General features: G+C 40.7%; 1 protein-coding gene across 4 annotated transcripts; it reads left to right on the top strand.

The window, feature by feature from the left end:
- Positions 1–5,121: 5,121 nt before the first annotated feature.
- LOC309700997 (OX-2 membrane glycoprotein-like) lies at positions 5,122–18,625 on the top strand. Of its 4 annotated transcripts, none has more exons than XM_082524956.1 (8): positions 5,122–5,533; positions 10,111–10,166; positions 15,417–15,755; positions 15,839–16,177; positions 16,254–16,292; positions 16,393–16,492; positions 18,140–18,190; positions 18,441–18,625. In XM_082524956.1, exons 2-8 carry the CDS (start codon positions 10,112–10,114, stop codon positions 18,571–18,573), a joined length of 1,056 nt encoding a protein of 351 aa, XP_082381082.1. In that variant the 5' UTR covers positions 5,122–5,533; position 10,111; the 3' UTR covers positions 18,574–18,625. The 4 variants fall into 4 exon arrangements, with proteins under 4 accessions (XP_082381082.1, XP_082381084.1, XP_082381083.1 ...); XM_082524958.1 differs by lacking the exon at positions 5,122–5,533 and adding an exon at positions 5,542–5,826 and having other exon boundaries at positions 15,839–16,165; XM_082524957.1 differs by lacking the exon at positions 5,122–5,533 and adding an exon at positions 5,542–5,826 and having other exon boundaries at positions 15,839–16,171.
- The last annotated feature ends 1,843 nt before the right edge of the window (positions 18,626–20,468 follow it).

Here is a 20,468-nt window from a genome sequence, read left to right as displayed (position 1 = left end):
GGGCAGCTATTAAAAATAAAAGTAGAAACTAATCAATATGCTTCACTCTAAATTGTTTTTTAAATCCCAATAAATGGGTTACAGTATCTACATGAACCCCGTTGTCGAGGAAGCCTCTCACTTACGGCCATACCAGCCTGTTCTCATCTGATCTCTGAAGGTAACCAGGGGCGGTCCTGCATAGTCGCGTCACCTTCACCTTGCTCCATGTTAGAAACTCCATGATATCGTGTTCCCTGCTCAGGGTAGCACACTGATGCGCATTTATTCAGTATTCTTCGGGGCCGCAGTCGGCAGCCAATAAGAGTTAAAACTCGTTGCACAAGAGTGTCAGGTTGACACTGTGCCCGCTGCACGCTACAAGGTTAACGAGTTCCTCACTATTGAGCCCAGACGGACTAGCCGTAGACATTCTCTACATTTACAGAATAAATAAGTTTGTGTATTTCCTAAATATTTCGTTCCTGCTGTTCTTTTGTTTTGTTTTGCACAAAAGGGAAATGCAATCAGGAGCGTTGTCATGAAGCTTTTCCTCAAGCTGCCTCCACTGAGTGAGCAGCGGCGCCCTCTGCAGTTTGTGTGTGGGAGTGCAAAAGCTTACAGCACCTGGTATTCCCAGGCGGTCTCCCATCCAAGTACTGACCAGGCCCGACCCTGCTTAGCTTCCGAGATCAGACGAGATCGGGCGTGTTCAGGGTGGTATGGCCGTAAGCGAGGGAAACCCGCTATAAAAGACCTTTTATACTTGGCAAATGTCACGCACTTTAAAATATAGGATTGTACTAAGCTTCACATGTTACAGCGAAAACATGCAAACCTTTGTTGTGAACTGCAGCTTCAACACTGAGCTGCAAAAATGCTTTTCCCGCGGTAACGTCACCATAATAACACATGTTACTTTCTCACAGCACAGTGTTAAAGTGACACAGAGCACACAGTGTGTTAGGACCATTTGGAAGTCCAACATTTTTGTGCTTTGGACAATTCAACTTATATACAGGACATAAAAACCTAAGCATGACTGCGTCATCACAGCATGTATAAAGAGGCTGTTTGTCAAGCAGTCCCTCGCTTACGGCCACACCACCCTGAACGCGCCCGATCTCGTCTGATCTCGGAAGCCAAGCTGGGTCGGGCCTGGTCAGTACTTGGATGGGAGACTTCCTGGGAATACCAGGTGCCGTAAGCTTTTGCATTTCAACACACAAATGACAGTTTAAATAGTGAAACGGATCTGAGGCACTCTTTAAGCTCATTTTCCAATAGGATGGTTAGTGAGTCTTGCGCAAAGAGCTCTTCCACTCATGTAGTAATGTCAAATTCTTCAAGCGTTACATCAGTATCACTGTACATGCACAGAGCACCTGTAGATGTTTTTGTGCAAACACTCACAATTGTTTATGACGTGAATATTGCTGCATTAAGTATGCATGCATTATAACTGTGCTGTCATGGGCAGCTATTAAAAATAAAAGTAGAAACTAATCAATATGCTTCACTCTAAATTGTTTTTTAAATCCCAATAAATGGGTTACAGTATCTACATGAACCCCGTTGTCGAGGAAGCCTCTCACTTACGGCCATACCAGCCTGTTCTCATCTGATCTCTGAAGGTAACCAGGGGCGGTCCTGCATAGTCGCGTCACCTTCACCTTGCTCCATGTTAGAAACTCCATGATATCGTGTTCCCTGCTCAGGGTAGCACACTGATGCGCATTTATTCAGTATTCTTCGGGGCCGCAGTCGGCAGCCAATAAGAGTTAAAACTCGTTGCACAAGAGTGTCAGGTTGACACTGTGCCCGCTGCACGCTACAAGGTTAACGAGTTCCTCACTATTGAGCCCAGACAGACTAGCCGTAGACATTCTCTACATTTACAGAATAAATAAGTTTGTGTATTTCCTAAATATTTTCTTCCTGCTGTTCTTTTGTTTTGTTTTGCACAAAAGGGAAATGCAATCAGGAGCGTTGTCATGAAGCTTTTCCTCAAGCTGCCTCCACTGAGTGAGCAGCGGCGCCCTCTGCAGTTTGTGTGTGGGAGTGCAAAAGCTTACAGCACCTGGTATTCCCAGGCGGTCTCCCATCCAAGTACTGACCAGGCCCGACCCTGCTTAGCTTCCGAGATCAGACGAGATCGGGCGTGTTCAGGGTGGTATGGCCGTAAGCGAGGGAAACCCGCTATAAAAGACCTTTTATACTTGGCAAATGTCACGCACTTTAAAATATAGGATTGTACTAAGCTTCACATGTTACAGCGAAAACATGCAAACCTTTGTTGTGAACTGCAGCTTCAACACTGAGCTGCAAAAATGCTTTTCCCGCGGTAACGTCACCATAATAACACATGTTACTTTCTCACAGCACAGTGTTAAAGTGACACAGAGCACACAGTGTGTTAGGACCATTTGGAAGTCCAACATTTTTGTGCTTTGGACAATTCAACTTATATACAGGACATAAAAACCTAAGCATGACTGCGTCATCACAGCATGTATAAAGAGGCTGTTTGTCAAGCAGTCCCTCGCTTACGGCCACACCACCCTGAACGCGCCCGATCTCGTCTGATCTCGGAAGCCAAGCTGGGTCGGGCCTGGTCAGTACTTGGATGGGAGACTTCCTGGGAATACCAGGTGCCGTAAGCTTTTGCATTTCAACACACAAATGACAGTTTAAATAGTGAAACGGATCTGAGGCACTCTTTAAGCTCATTTTCCAATAGGATGGTTAGTGAGTCTTGCGCAAAGAGCTCTTCCACTCATGTAGTAATGTCAAATTCTTCAAGCGTTACATCAGTATCACTGTACATGCACAGAGCACCTGTAGATGTTTTTGTGCAAACACTCACAATTGTTTATGACGTGAATATTGCTGCATTAAGTATGCATGCATTATAACTGTGCTGTCATGGGCAGCTATTAAAAATAAAAGTAGAAACTAATCAATATGCTTCACTCTAAATTGTTTTTTAAATCCCAATAAATGGGTTACAGTATCTACATGAACCCCGTTGTCGAGGAAGCCTCTCACTTACGGCCATACCAGCCTGTTCTCATCTGATCTCTGAAGGTAACCAGGGGCGGTCCTGCATAGTCGCGTCACCTTCACCTTGCTCCATGTTAGAAACTCCATGATATCGTGTTCCCTGCTCAGGGTAGCACACTGATGCGCATTTATTCAGTATTCTTCGGGGCCGCAGTCGGCAGCCAATAAGAGTTAAAACTCGTTGCACAAGAGTGTCAGGTTGACACTGTGCCCGCTGCACGCTACAAGGTTAACGAGTTCCTCACTATTGAGCCCAGACGGACTAGCCGTAGACATTCTCTACATTTACAGAATAAATAAGTTTGTGTATTTCCTAAATATTTCGTTCCTGCTGTTCTTTTGTTTTGTTTTGCACAAAAGGGAAATGCAATGAGGAGCGTTGTCATGAAGCTTTTCCTCAAGCTGCCTCCACTGAGTGAGCAGCGGCGCCCTCTGCAGTTTGTGTGTGGGAGTGCAAAAGCTTACAGCACCTGGTATTCCCAGGCGGTCTCCCATCCAAGTACTGACCAGGCCCGACCCTGCTTAGCTTCCGAGATCAGACGAGATCGGGCGTGTTCAGGGTGGTATGGCCGTAAGCGAGGGAAACCCGCTATAAAAGACCTTTTATACTTGGCAAATGTCACGCACTTTAAAATATAGGATTGTACTAAGCTTCACATGTTACAGCGAAAACATGCAAACCTTTGTTGTGAACTGCAGCTTCAACACTGAGCTGCAAAAATGCTTTTCCCGCGGTAACGTCACCATAATAACACATGTTACTTTCTCACAGCACAGTGTTAAAGTGACACAGAGCACACAGTGTGTTAGGACCATTTGGAAGTCCAACATTTTTGTGCTTTGGACAATTCAACTTATATACAGGACATAAAAACCTAAGCATGACTGCGTCATCACAGCATGTATAAAGAGGCTGTTTGTCAAGCAGTCCCTCGCTTACGGCCACACCACCCTGAACGCGCCCGATCTCGTCTGATCTCGGAAGCTAAGCAGGGTCGGGCCTGGTCAGTACTTGGATGGGAGACCGCCTGGGAATACCAGGTGCTGTAAGATTTTGCACTCCCACACACAAACTGCAGAGGGTGCCGCTGCTCACTCAGTGGAGGCAGCTTGAGGAAAAGCTTCATGACAACGCTCCTCATTGCATTTCCCTTTTGTGCAAAACAAAACAATAGTGTGTTAGGTTTGTGGAGTGTTTTGATGGTGACAGATAGCGAACCACTGATCATTCCACTGAGAGATTTGGAGCCAGCGAGGAATAGAGGAGGTTCTGTTGTGTGGGACTATTTTGAGTTGATTTTTGTCAATCGGGTGGGTTTTCCAGCTTTGTGTTCTGGCTGTTTGCTTTTGTTTTGTGGGTGTTTATTTGATCTGAAAACGGGAAAAAAGTAAAATGTCAAAAATCTGCTTCCATAATATAAATATCATTAAATAACTTTAGAAAAACTTCCACTTGACTCTTTACTTGTAATGTTGTAAAAATATATATATTTTATTGTTTAATTAATCTGAAAATGTTAGTCTGCCAAATGTGCAGCAATTGAATTCATTTATTCTCTTTATCTGATAGTTTGTGGGGCCCAGTTAGACTGTATAACTGCATCTGTGTGAAGGGATGTTCCTTAAGGCAGGACAAATTATCTTCACGAAAAGGAACAGGTTCGGCCATCACACACTAGAACAAATTCTCTTCTTAAATAAAAATGAAAAAGGGCTACTTTTTAATTTGTTTTTAATTTGCAAGTTCATAAGCATTTTCCCTTTCCAGTTCACAATCAATTCTACCCCCAGGTCAAAAATATGTCTTGGAAAATTTCCCTAATATAATATTATTTATAAATATACCCGTCTAGCACATGCACAAGTGCATGGAGGCAGGACCTCACAGCAGAAGCCTACTCCATAATGTGTTGTACCTTATTATATGTATATTATATGTAATGTGGTATTTTTCAATTATTGTATTTACCAACATCAAGAAGTCACAAGCAAAGGAAGACCAAACCATGGCGCATGTTTAAACAAGGAGAGTTTACTGATCAAAATTATTTATTAAACAAATAAAACACATTTTTTTAACCACCAAAGAATACACGTTCAAAGCAACACAACAGCGGCCCAATATCAGACAGAATTCCACTCTGTAGAGTGGGCAATCATAATGAAGCAGTTGGTTTTATTTTGTGGATTCAAGCTGCGCTTCATATTTCTGGCCACCAGATGTCACCAGAGAGGACTGTGTTGAAAAGCTTCGAGTAATGAACCGTTTTTCGATACAAGCTTCAGTGCTTCAGAAAGCTTCATTTGGCCATCACTAGTCAAAACCTACTGCCAAAACAGACACCAACGTGAAGTCGATGACAAACTGGCGGCAAAGGAGAGTCTGAGTGGACCTTAAAACCTCAACCTTATTACCCAGAATCAGCTTCAGGTGTGCGGGATTGCAGGAGAGATGCTGGCTCCGCCCAGGGGTGCAGACCAAGGAACTCAGGTGCCTGATGAAATTTTTTGTGATGTGTCGGTCGTGAATGAAACGGCTCTTAGAGCCAAGTCTTTGAAGTGAACGAGGCGAGCTGGTTCCTTATTGGGAGCCGTGGATTTTTGTTTTTCTTTCTCTCACCCTCTCGCACTTTTTTTCCGCTTCACTCCGCACGCATGCGAGCCTTGTGCTTTGCGCTGGGAAGAGGTGGGAGGGGCAGTAGTTACATTAGCAGTAGCACAGGAACAGAGCTGGAGGGAGAGACAGAGAAAGAGAGCCAGGGACAACAACGTCACATTAGAAAGGTATAGTAATCATCCACAACTATTTTCGGTTGCGGATGATAAAGGATTCAGAAAGTTTATTCATGCAGGCCTATATGACAGAGAATATGCATGTTCTTTTAGTTTTCATATTTTAATTTATATTTAATTGTGTGTTGGTTTGCAATGTTTTGTGTTGTTTCACTTTAAATTTGTTTAAAAGGAAAAAGCTGAAAATTAAATAGTTAAAAGTTGAAATGTAAATAGCTGGTTATTGTATCATATGATTTATTTATTACATTTTATGTGGAGTGAATAAATAAAACTATATTTACGGTGGCCCCTACAGACAAAGCACGTAAAAACTCCAAAACAGTTAAAAACTCCGAAGTACGTACAAAACACAACAGAAGTGCTCCAGGATGCTAGGCGCAGTGTTGTGTGGTAGTGTGTGGTAGTAACAGGTAAATGAACATTTTTTAAATTATTTGAATATATATGAGTGCTTGTGTATAAATTCACAAACAATACACCTATGCTTTCAATTGTGTAATTTAAGTGATCTAGGTAGCTCTGATTTGGAAGTTCAGTTAAAGCTAGAAATGTGTTTTGGAGTTTGTACGTGCTTTGTCTCAAGGGGCCACCGCATATATTTATATATAAACATATATAAATAAAACCACAGGGTTTTTTTACATTAGTAATTCCTTTTGTGCATAATTTTATGTTGTTGTTAATAATAAATTAATTAAAGCAACAAAACAACCTCAAGAGGTTTTCCTCTTGAGGTTGAGCACAGGTTTGGGAGCCGAAAGAGCCGGTTCTCTAAAAAGAGCCGGAAATCCCATCACTAGAAATTTTCCAGTCATACATCCAGATCATGACACCCTTCAGTTGTGGTGTTGGGTTGGGTGCTACTGTTATATTGTAACACTAAAATTTAGGACTGCAACAGAAACAGCAGCACAGAATTAAGCTTGTTAAACTCTGGCTCAGAGTGTTAATAAGCCTGAAGTGCTTCGGGATGTTCCGCTGTACAGTGAATAGGGGATAATAATGACTAACGTGCTGTAAAGTTTCTCAAATTGGCAGCTTATTAAAGACTCGGAGTGACGTTACTTAAATTTTACGTTCAACAAGGATGAGACCAAAAGCCTCAAATTAAAATACTATTGCAGCATGTCAGTACAGCCAGCCAAAAAAAGCAAACTAGTCTGATTTAAATCGAACCTCTGACTCCATTTTGACAACAGAAAGAAGCAGCTGACTGTCAGTCTGCCTAAATTTTCGTATGTCAGGAGACATCAGCGCTCGATCTTTCCAGGCAAGAGTCAGCTTGTGTTGGAAAACGTGTTGTTGTACGATGATGCTTAATGTCCCAAAGGACAGATGCAACAAGCTTTTAGCGATAGTTACTAAAAATGGACGAAGAAAAACAAAGAAACAGAGATGGGTGCCCCAGCCAAAATGTAAACAAGAAGCAGACCGCGAACCAACCACACAATAAGTCATCAGTTTCAGGCTGCCCACGCAAATCTAGTTCTGAGAAACTAAACTAAGCAACTAGACAGGAAACTGCAAGAGGAAGTTTCCGGGTAAGTCCGCGAAACACGAGTGATAGCGTGTGTGTGTGTGCATGTGTGTGTGAAAGAGAGAGAGAGAGAGAGAGAGAGGGAGGGAGAGACTCAGACCTGTGGCAGAGGAAAGAGAAAAAACCCTGAGATGACGCAGTCTCTGTGCACGTGATGTCCGATAATGGGAACCAGCTGACTGAAATATTCCAGTATTGTCAGCCAATGAAAAAAAATGCAAGTCTGCAACTTAAGTGGAAAATTAAATTCAGCTCTAAGAGTAGTATCTGGGGCCGGATTTAGTAACGGTTTGCGAAACTTAGAATAACGTCTGAATTAGTGATGCGCGAATCATGAACAAATCGTTCAATACTCGAGAATCACTTTACTAACTCATGAATCATGATTCACAAGCCCAACTGACTCAGTGACTCATCCCTGTTGCTGTTAGCAGCAATGTATTTAGCTTATAATTGAAATTGTGGAGAAAAACACAACATCCAGTATCGTAACAAAAAAATTTCTGCTCTTAAATGGAAGAAAAAAACCTGAGTAGAAGCTCATATCAAGAAAATAGCTCCTCGGTTCACAGTAGCATTGCTCTGCTAACATGCTAACAGCACATTTGAGCTACTCACCCCCTCCTTCCTGTGCTGAATCAAATTTATGGGCTGCATCCTCCTGAGGACCCGGCCTTCGCAGTCTACGTGGGCCGGGTCCTCAGAAGGTCGGGTAGGCCGGAAGTAAACGGCCGTGAAATTGGACGGTCTAGCCTTCTGATTAGCGTCACTGCTGTCTCGGTGGAGTTTAATAAACTCAGCCGTCTGCTCCTTGCTATCTAAAATATAACGGGACACTGGCGTAAATTCTCGACTGTCTCATACTTCTGTTTAATCAGTTTTCTGTTTGACGTTTAGTCAGCTGTGTAAAAACCAAGGAGGAACCCACCCGGGGGATTAATAAAGTTTTATTTTATCTAATCTAATAACTTTAATCTCAGCCAAACCGATTTACTGACGAACAAACAAAACACTGAAAAAAGCCCAACAATAACATTTTTAGGTTGTCTAAGTCACTTATATATCACGTTTAACCCGAGCAGCGAAAGTCCACGGTGATCTGAAAATGATGTGCCGGGAGTTGTGCCGTTCTCGGCCGCATCAGTAACCCTCGAGCTCCCGGCGAGCTATCGAGCTGGTGGGTAGCAGATGCCTCCGAAAACGTCGAAGCACTTTTGCAAATATGCGATATCTTGATAAACCGAGCAGATATTTGATGTTTACACAACTACTTTCTCGCCTGAAAATGTGTTAAAAGTTTATTTTGTGACCCAGAAAGATTAGTATGAGTAATTTTAAAACTTAGTAGCGGCCGCCATTGTTGGAAACTGGAGTTTGGCTGGGCCGCACTATGAATTCTGGGATATGGTAGGCCACGAAGGACACACCCGACCCATCCTTCAAATTCGGGGAAAAGGAGGACGCATTTGTCGGCTGCATTCGGAGGAGTCTACGAATTTGGACAGCCTTCGGCGCGTCGCTATGCCGTAATCGGTCTACAAATGCGGCCTCAGGAGGATGCAGCCCATGAATTTGGACACGACCATAGAGCGAACGAATCACTCACTCACTCACCCCCTCCCTCTTGGCTCACAGCTTCTTCTTCTTCTTGGTTGGCAACGAATGTTAAGGCGCATTACTGCCCCCTGGCTCACAGCTCAGTGGACATTTAGATGAGAAAATATATATTTAACACATTTAAGGAAAATACTAATAAAATAAAAATAAAACAAAATAAAATAAAAATAAATAAATGTTTATTAAGCAATTTTGATAGGAAATTGCTTAATTTTAGAAATGTTTTTGCTCTTTTTTGCTCTATATAATAGTTGTTTTCTTTTAGAATCATTCATCTTAGCAGTAGGATTTACATGAAAAGAGAAACAAATTAAGTTTGAGTGAAAATGTACATTTTTTGCACTCTTTGGTCAACTGACTCAGTGAATCAAATGACTCAAAAAATCCGATTCACTTTGGTGAGTGACTCATTAAAACTCAATTCAGTAAAAAGAATCAAATTTACCATCACTATCCTGATCATTTATAATAAAGAACTAAATCTGTACATAATTCCTGTAGATTTTGTATTTAGTCTTGAGAAACAGCCTCAGTGGTGAGCAGTTCAGTGACAGAAGGACGTCCTATCTCGGGAGACAACGAGACAGGAGACACGAACGTTGAGCACAGGATAGCGGAGTTCGGAGCCTTGCCCCTGCGGGGATTTTATTGTTGTTTTCATGTGAAATAATTTATTTTTTAGAAACTTAGTTTTTATATTCTCTATTGCCTTGAATCCTCCACTGATCTTCCGGTTTTAGAAGGGGTTTTTCTTCACAGAGAACACCTCGTGACAATCCCAAGGCGTTGTAGGCATGTCATGATTTGAACTTTATTCTCAACATCAATTTTTTTTTTCTTCTTAATTTGCCCCTAATAATACATCGGAACGTTCACTACAGACTGAATATGGGTTATTTTTATCTACCTGGGATAAATAAACTTGCTGCTGTGGTGAAATAAAGTTTCTAAAAAATGAGCCAACACTACACGTGAGCAAAAACAACACAGAAAAATTCCACAACTGCGTGGAATCCCCCCCACCTCATATGTAAGAACCACTTAATGTAATTTTCTTTTTATGTCTTTAAAATACCAAACGCACACTATAGAAACAGCTCGTGTTACTCTCTTTACAGCATGGCGGATGGTGCAATTGTATATTTGCTTTCTCTTCTAATGGTCTGTTCTGAAGGTAAGCTGTGTTCACTATTCTCCGTTTTGTTTTTAAAGCTGTTTTGTGGATGGGTGAAGAAAAAACGTTTCACTCGTAATTATTAGAAACTGATCTCAAAGAGGTCACAAGTATGATTTTTGTTTTTCATCTGAAGCCATGAGAGATTCTATACGAACAGTGGAGACATTAGATTTTATTTCTGTGAATATGGATTATTTTCATTAAGCGTTTACTGCAGCTGATGCTCCACACGGAAGAAAAAACTGTTCTTAATACTGGTTTAATGAACATGTTTGTTAATTAATTTTCTCTTCCCATATTTTTTTTTTACTCTACAACATTATCACTGGAGTATACCCAATACACCATTCTAGTATTCATTAAAATCTTCAGCAGTCAGGAGATGTTTGGTACAGTATGAGTATTGTTCATTTTGTAAAAACATAATGTTTAATTGATTCCCACTTTTTATGTTAGATAACAAAATATGAGATAGGCCATTTTCATACTACAACTAAGAATTACTATTATCATTATTTTTTCCCTGTCCTGTCCAGAACTGTAGTAATCAGAATTACTGTCTGAAAGCCAAGAAAAATGGCCAACAGATTTATTTTCCCAAGTGGACCTTATGCTGTACTGGTCCACTTGATTGTTATACACTGTAAAAAAAAAAATACAGTACAATCTACTGTATAAACGTGAAGGAATTTTCCGTATTAGTCATTTACAGGTATTTTTCTGTATGTCTCAACTACTGCAATGCATTGTGGGGAAAAAGAACCCGAAAAGGAGTGAAAAGTAAGTGCAAGAGCCTTAAAATCTCTGTGGTAAGTATTAAAACTCATGTTTTCTTTTATTAAAATAATGTTTTTCAAAAGACCACGTATTTTTATTTAGAAAGAATTGTTAATTTATTTGTTAACTGGTTTCGGCTGTCTCCAGACAAGTCAGGAATATTTTGCTGACTCATTTTTTAAATAATCGTTAGTTAGGTTTAACATGACTTAAGCTTTCCATTTTAATTAATGTTAAAAATAATTTTTACTGTGATACCACCGGTTTTGTCCTTCAGTGGCTGAACCAGTTTTCATAAATATTATAGTTAGCTGTCTGTGTCTCTCTGGGTATTACTAATGTTAGCCTCTGATTTGGGCTGCTAAAGTAAAGACTTTTAGCTAGCTGACCAGCATAGATTATTTCGGTGGTTAGCAGGCTGTAGTGGTAATATTATTGAAAGTATAGTTTCACCTCAGCACATTTACAATTATGTCTATTTTGTAGCACATAGAAATGTTTAGTTAATATTTACAGACAGACACATTTTCCCTGTAACTGTGTTTTTACTCCAACATTTGTTGAAAATGTAATTTATGAAATGTTGAGCAGCATTTCTAGTATGTGGAATATTTTTGTTACCCACTGTGCTAATGTGATTAAATACTAATAATTATTACTAAAAGAATTCAATAATAAATCAATAATAACTATTTATTGATTGAACTATAATGTAAGCGCAGTGCTGGTGTGCAGGGGCTTTATATGCCTTGTGGGGGATCCTGACATATTATAAACTGTTGTGTCTATATCAAGCTTTTAGCCAAATATAAGCAGAGATATTTGTATCTTTCTTAAAAATCCAGATCCTTACAGATTATTTGAGAAATGGATCAACAGCTATCACTACTTGAAGCACTCTAAGTCCTGCAGTGGAAAAATATCCCTTATTTCACCTTTGATCACACACTTTGGTTTTCCAGTGCAGAGCAATGGCCAAGAAAAGGAAAGACTTCCCCGTGTGAAAAAAAAGACGAAGATACAAGCTGGTGATGATCCAGAGCAGCTGGTCTCAGGAAATGAAGAAAAACCCTGATCACCTTCTCTACAGAAACAAGGTGAGTTTAATGTTGTGGTTGATTTAGTTTTTCAAGGTATGTATGTTACTTTAATTATAAACTGCTTTTGTTGCAACAGAATGGTGTTATGTGTATGCAACTCTACATGAATTATAATCCTTTGTAGGGCTGCGTGATATGACCAAAATCTCACATCCCAATATAAGACATTTCTCTCCTGATAACGATATATATCACAAAATAGTGCATTTTCTGTAAATTCTGTGATTCTCGGGCAACTCGACTTATGTGAAGTGTTTTCAGCTGGGGTCCTGTTTCGACCTGGAGTCGAGTGTTTTGATCAATGCGTGAAACTATACATTTTTAGACATGAGTTTAAACGGCCGCCATTTTCTTTCTGAGTATTTATTACACGGCGTGCTGCGAGGAAAAGCCTGTTCTAACGTTTGAGTCTAAGGATTATTTTGAGCACCTGACGACTCTTTTTTGCTTTTCATTCGTAAACTCTCTCGAAACTCTTTCATGTGATTCTTGTGTAGGTGGTTAAAGAGGTTTGTCGTGTTTGAGTGGTGGTGGGGACCAGTTTGTGGCATAATTTGCATAGTACAGTTTTCTGGGGCGTGTCAGACTTTTCATAACCAAACCATGTCCATGCTACAGAGGTAGCCTCTCGTTTAACAATAAGGTCCTCGATTTGTTTTGACTGGTCCTTCTGTTTGGAGCTAGCTGGTTCTGCCTCATCCTTGCTGGCCATGCTGGTATTCTCTGTGCCTTCATCTGCGTGGTGACTGTAAGCGCCATTTATAGTTACTTGATGTTTTTATTTGAGGTCATTTGTTTGATGCATATTCTGAAATTTTATGTTTGAGAATAATGTATATCATTTCAGTTTATTTTGAAAAGTCTCAACAGAAACTTGAGCTTTATTGTGAAAGGTTTATATGAAAAATAAACAAGTGGACGGTGCAGCCACACGATGGTTTTACCGTCATTGTTGGTAACGAAAGTACGCGTAAAAACAGTCACGTGTCCGTCCATAGTGTGGTTATTGTAAGTATAAGAGAAGGAGAGGACTTTAAGAAATAATATAGTAACTACAGTGACCATCAAAACCATGAAAAAAATATTGCCGTAAACAGTTTATTTTGCAACAGCACAAAACAAACAATAGTGTATAATATGAAACGATATAAATTTTTATATCGTCATCTGATATATATCGTCATATCGCACAGCCCTAATCCTTTTTTTGTTTCTGTTGTTTATGTTCAAAGTAAAAAAATTATAAAAATACAAACTTTTTAAAAATGTGTTGTTGTTTCTCTTTTTTTCCTCAGAATAAATTGCGACTAGTCTCAATGGCTGAGCCTGAGATTTATTTAAAGCTCAGATGGACCTTGATGGACTAACATGCAGGCTGCATTCAGGACTTTGTCACACTGGTATATGAAGAGTGGTAACAAGAGAAATTGTGCACACACAATGTGTCACTTTATGCTTGCTCTTCTCCAGCCTCTGGTGTCACTTTGTAGTAATTTGTCTTACTATTGTCTTATTTATTGTGATTTAGGGTCTGTGCGCACAAGCAGAGGTTTTTGTTTGTAACCGTAACCTCGTTTTCAGAGCCTTGTCTAACATTTAATTGGCCGTGAAATATGTCAGACTTTTTCCTCTACTTAAACAGCTAAGAGCATTTGAACCCCGTGGAGAGAAAGATGTGAAAGATTAAGGATTTTGAACTATGATGTAAGTGTTGTCACTGCTGAGGATTCGTGGACACAGATCCTTATTCACTACGCTGCTACAGTTTAACTTTTCATCAGAACAAGCACTTCTAATTGTACTTTGCTCTTCACTGACAAAACAAGTCCAGTAAATGAACTTTTATCTTTAAGTTTGGGACAGTAATCTGTCTTAATTTATTTTGTGTTTTAGTTATCATATGGGGAAAAGTTCTGTGGTTATCCATCCGTCCTGTTCGAATAAACCCAAAGTTCAGGAACATCTTCTTTAGATCTGTTCAGTTTTAATCATGTGGCACCACTTAAACAGTCAAGTATGTTATATTGTAAGGTAAAGACCCCAAAGAGTTAATCTCAGACAAATGTTCAGACAAATGTGAATTACATTCACTTCATTAATGAAGTGAACGTAATTCAGTAATCAAAGGTGTTTGGCTATAACTGACTACATGTGTATACTGTACCATAAGTGGACAGACATGGATGTAAACCACACCTTAACCATTTGGCTGAGGCAAACCTACCACAAGGCAGTGATTCTAACTAAAAGGTACTCTGGATATTATTAAATGTGAACATATCGTTAAATATGACATTTTTTGTTTGTCAGGTGTCCTGTTTGAATTTAACACCTGGGAGCTCCTTGAATGAATGTAAATAAACACATTTACATGAGGGCAACCTGATTTCAAGGAAATAAAAATGCTCAAATTTGAAAGCTTGTGAGTTATTTTGTTCATGTATCAGCTGTTTAGTCGTTTTATGACAAGATGGATGCTGTCGTTATATTTTAGTATAGTTTTAGAGTTGAGGAGAATAAAAGAATATTTAACATTAATTGTACCAATGCTGTTGTGTACGAAGCACAAATTAATTAAAAAAAACCCTATGAAGCAAGCATGAAGGAGAACCGGGCCCCAGACTTCTAGAGGACCACTGAAGGGGCAACGTTTTTAACCTTTGACACAGCTGAGCGGCCGTGTGTTTAGGGAACGGACTCAAAAGCAGGCGCAGGAGAAATGTGCTGAAGTTTAACCAAAAGTGAGCCTTTATTGTGGCTGACACAAAAAACAGAAAACCAGGCAAGATGACATTAGGGCGAAACAAAACTAAAACCTAAACTGGGAAAAACTAAAACTATCTATGAAGATGATGACAACGGACATGGACATGAAACTGGACAGGAACATGCAACCAACATAACTATGAAATAATCCAAACAAAGGTAACGAGGGAAGTGGAGACACGGCTGATACAAATGAACATTACGCCACAAGGGGAAGTAAAACAAAACACACTGAACATGGAAACACTGGACTCCTCGAAATAAAGCAGGAAAGCTGGAGAGACTGGACACGAGAAGACAAGCTTGATAACCTGAAACACGCAGACAAGAAACACATGAAAGACTGACACAAAATACAGAAAAAGACTGACAAACACGGGGACATAGATAAAACCTAAACTAGACTGAAACTCAACTAACTCCTTACTAATAATAACCAAACAAGAAGTAAACAGACTTCCAATATAACATAAGAAATCGAAAATACACTCAAAACGTGATTATGAAAAACTTTACAGTGAGATGCCTACAGGTTTTATTGCAGCTGATAAGTAGCAGACACACACTTGGTGCTCATGCCTCACATGTCTATTTGTTTGTGCAGCTCTAACAGCAGTGATCCAAACACAGCAGACTGTGCTGGCAGCAGTGGGAGAAGATGCTGAATTCAGCTGTCAGCTCTTAGAGACTAAAGACGTCCTTCAGGTCACATGGCAGAAAATCTCACGTGATGTGGAGACAAATGTTGCCACCTACAACAAGTACTTTGGTCAGAGAGTGAATGATGGCTTTACAAATAAAGTTGAGTTTAAATACACTGGACTACAGAATTGCTCCATAGTCATCAGGAATGTAACAGAGCAGGATGAAGGATGCTATCGCTGTCTGTTTAACACTTATCCTGAAGGAGCCTTCACAGGTAGAACCTGCCTCCGAGTTTATGGTAAGAACTTTTACCTTCTTTAACCAACAAGAGGAGACTAAAAATAATATAGTGATGTGATGATATTTCCTGATCCTTCACAGAGCTGCATGAACCTGTTGTTGATGTCAGAGAGTCAAACTCTACTGAAGAGTGGGTTGTTTCCTGTTCAGCCACTGGTCGACCTGCTCCCACTGTAACACTGAGTGTCTCACAACAAGACCTCAGCTTCTCACAGCACAACACTGTCAGTGTGTCCAACACCAACGCTACATTCACTGTCACCACTACAGCTGTGCTCTCAGGTTCACGTAAACACAGCACACAGGTGGGATGTGCAGCACGAGTGCTCTCTGCTCCTCACAGAGAGGTGATGGTGATGATTCCTGATGATGGTAGTGGTGATGGTGATGATGATGATGATGATGATGGTGATGGTGATGGTGAGAAACTCTTTTAAAGTCACTGATTTATAATTGATGATTACACTGTGATTGTAATGTTTCCTTTTTTTTCCAGGTCTAGATGAAGACTTTGGATCTAAGCGCAGAAATTTAGGTGAATTCACATTTGTATGTTTTTGAGTTCAGTTTTTTTCCATCTTTTTTTATTTTATGTTTGAATTAATTTTTCCTTCTTTCCTCTGTTTTCTCAAAAGCAATCAGAATTTCAGTCATTCTGTCCTCTGTGTTGCTGGTTGCCTTTAGTTGTGTTGCTGCACTCATCTTTGTCCATCATAGAACAAAATCTCACAACAGGTAATCCTATTAAAACGTGTCTGTGTTGCATTTTCTCCTGATACAGGGAGTGCAGAATTATTAGGCAAATGAGTATTTTGTCCACATCATCCTCTTCATGCATGTTGTCTTACTTCAAGCTGTATAGGCTCGAAAGCCTACTACCAATTAAGCATATTAGGTGATGTGCATCTCTGTAATGAGAAGGGGTGTGGTCTAATGACATCAACACCCTATATCAGGTGTGCATAATTATTAGGCAACGTCCTTTCCTTTGGCAAAATGGGTCAAAAGAAGGACTTGACAGGCTCAGAAAAGTCAAAAATAGTGAGATATCTTGCAGAGGGATGCAGCAGTCTCAAAATTGCAAAGCTTCTGAAGCGTGATCATCGAACAATCAAGCGTTTCATTCAAAATAGTCAACAGGGTCACAAGAAGCGTGTGGAAAAACCAAGGCGCAAAATAACTGCCCATGAACTGAGAAAAGTCAAGCGTGCAGCTGCCAAGATGCCACTTGCCACCAGTTTGGCCATATTTCAGAGCTGCAACATCACTGGAGTGCCCAAAAGCACAAGGTGTGCAATACTCAGAGACATGGCCAAGGTAAGAAAGGCTGAAAGACGACCACCACTGAACAAGACACACAAGCTGAAACGTCAAGACTGGGCCAAGAAATATCTCAAGACTGGTTTTTCTAAGGTTTTATGGACTGATGACATGAGAGTGAGTCTTGATGGGCCAGATGGATGGGCCCGTGGCTGGATTGGTAAAGGGCAGAGAGCTCCAGTCCGACTCAGACGCCAGCAAGGTGGAGGTGGAGTACTGGTTTGGGCTGGTATCATCAAAGATGAGCTTGTGGGGCCTTTTCGGGTTGAGGATGGAGTCAAGCTCAGCTCCCAGTCCTACTACCAGTTTCTGGAAGACACCTTCTTCAAGCAGTGGTACAGGAAGAAGTCTGCATCCTTCAAGAAAAACATGATTTTCATGCAGGACAATGCTCCATCACACGCGTCCAAGTACTCCACAGCGTGGCTGGCAAGAAAGGGTATGAAAGAAGAAAAACTAATGACATGGCCTCCTTGTTCACCTGATCTGAACCCCATTGAGAACCTGTGGTCCATCATCAAATGTGAGATTTACAAGGAGGCAAAACAGTACACCTCTCTGAACAGTGTCTGGGAGGCTGTGGTTGCTGCTGCACGCAATGTTGATGGTGAACAGATCAAAACACTGACAGAATCCATGGATGGCAGGCTTTTGAGTGTCCTTGCAAAGAAAGGTGGCTATATTGGTCGCTGATTTGTTTTTGAATGTCAGAAATGTATATTTGTGAATGTGGAGATGTTATATTGGTTTCACTGGTAAAAATAAATAATTGAAATGGGTATATATTTGTTTTTTGTTAAGTTGCCTAATAATTATGCACAGTAATAGTCACCTGCACACACAGATATCCCCCTAAAATAGCTAAAACTAAAAACAAACTAAAAACTACTTCCACAAACATTCAGCTTTGATATTAATGAGTTTTTTGGGTTCATTGAGAACATGGTTGTTGTTCAATAATAACATTATTCCTCAAAAATACAACTTGCCTAATAATTCTGCACTCCCTGTAAATGTTTCTGCAGCTTTAACTGTTTTAAAATTTTTCCGTTTTTCACACAGGAATCTCAAGATAAATAAGACATCTGAAACTAAGATCAGAGACAGTCAGGAGTAAGTCACTCTTTATACTGTTTTTCTGCACTGTTGACATTTTTTAATCTTCCTTCGGGCTCTTTTTTATTTTCATTTTTCATTTCTTCTAATAAGTGTCCATAGTCCTCTGTTATCATTTTAATTTCAAGCCTAATCTAACACCAACCACAAACACTTAAACACTTTGCTCACTTTCCTCTGTCCAGGCTATTTCTCAGAGTACTTTAATCATGTGATCAAATAAAACTATTTCTTATTTTCATTGAAGGACTGAAGCATCTTTATTCACAGCAGAGGGCAGCGAGGTCAGAAACGAAGGAGCGTTTGAGAGAAATCACCAAGACAACAACCTGATGTTCTCATCAGAAGCAGCAGGAAGACTGAATTTTGAGCAGTGCTGAACAAATGTATTGTTGATGTGACTGGAGATTAAAAACATCTTTGTGTTATAAACCACTGATGTGATTATGTTAATAGTTTACCGACAGGTTATTATTATTATTCAGTTATCATTGATGCTGATATATCATTAATGATGCATTGTGTCACTTTACATGTATGAAATGAAGATTTAAGTATTGTTTCAAGTTGCCATTTAGGTGCAGATATGATGCAGCGGGTGGAGTTCAACATCAGCGTGTGACGGCTGAAATAGTTTAGGATCATCAACCTACAGCTGACTTGCAAATAAATGTGACCAACAGCTAAAGACAGAGAGAGAGAAACCACGCGTCTAGTTCATGCATTGGTGGTTAGACTCCGATGGTCCAGCGCAGCAGAACACAATCACAGCTGTGATAGCGATTAGGGAAGGACCCCCAGAGTATAGATGCTGGTGGTGGAGATGAAGATGGAGGCTTGAATGGCGCCTGACAGAGATGAGTGAAAGGTGGTGGCGATGGGGAGGAGGTGGGTTGTACGAAGGCATCTGAAAAGAAGAATCACAGATGCGCAGTGAGATTTTAAGTACATGGAGTGAAGGCTGATTGGCCTAAAGAAGGAGGGCTGAGTGCTGATTGGACTAGACCCGTGATGTCACAACCAGCTTGACAAGCATGGGAAAGTGGAAGTGATGTAAAACTTACATTAGCTGCCAAACACCCGGGAAGCAGACAGACGTGTGACTACAGAGCTTCCTTAGTGAACTTGCGCATAAGCCTCATGATGGTCACATGAAAACCACCAAGCTTAATGTTTTTAGCTGATTTGTTAGTGTGTGTGTGTGTGTGTGTGTGTGTGTGTGTGTGTGTGTGTGTGTGAGAGAGAGAGAGAGAGAGAGAAAGAGTTAGAGATCCAATGTTAAATCTTAAACCTTTTGTTGGATGATAAATAATGTCTTTTCATATTTTGCTAATCACATGCCTCATTCCAGGAGGGATGTTTGCTGTAACTTTGTCCTCGCACACTGACAGTAAAGCTGTCCTGTCTTAAATTGCTTGTTGGGACATGTTTGTTTGTTTGTTTGTTTTATTGTGTGGATTCTTCTTATCAATGTTTGAAGCATTTTCCAACTGTATTTAAAATACATAATTATTTCATTAATATAATAATAATATATTTCACGTCATCTGCTTTTTGCGGATGATGTGGTTCTGTTGGCTTCATCGGGTGAGGGCCTCCAGCTCGCACTGGAACGGTTCGCAGCCGAGTGTGAAGCAGCGGGAATGAGGATCAGCACCTCCAAATCTGAGGCCATGGTTCTCAGCCGGAAAAGGGTGGAGTGCCCACTCCGGGTCGGGGATGAGTTCCTGCCCCAAGTGGAGGAGTTCAAGTATCTCGGGTCTTGTTCACGAGTGATGGGAGAAGGGAGCCGGAGATCGACAGACGGATTGGGGCTGCAGCTGCAGTAATGCGGACGCTGCACCGGTCCGTCGTGGTGAAGGGCAGACCCAGGACACGCTGGAGAGATTATATCTCTCAGCTGGCCTGGGAACGCCTTGGTATTCCCCCGGATAAGCTGGAGGAGGTGGCTGGGGAGAGGGAGGTCTGGGCCTCTCTGCTTAGGCTGCTGGCCCCGTGACCCGGCCTCGGATAAAGCGGATGAAGATGGATGGATGGATGGATATTTCACGTATTTCAAGGCAATGGCCACACAACAACAGCATGTAACAGTCATAAATGGATATCCATCCATCCGTTCGCTTCCGCTTATCATTTTCAGGGTCACGGGGGGCGCTGGAGCCTATCCCAGCTGTCATAGGGCGAGAGGCAGGGTACACCCTGGACAGTTCGCCAGTCTGTCGTAGGGCTAAATGGATAATTTAGTGATATTAGTCCATCTTACAGGAGGAACTGG

Source organism: Aulonocara stuartgranti (genome assembly GCF_965226115.1).
Source record: "Aulonocara stuartgranti genome assembly, chromosome: 23".
Classification (NCBI taxonomy): Eukaryota; Metazoa; Chordata; class Actinopteri; order Cichliformes; family Cichlidae; genus Aulonocara; species Aulonocara stuartgranti.
Note: the sequence above shows the minus strand (reverse complement) of the source record. Positions and strands in the feature narration are given on the sequence as shown.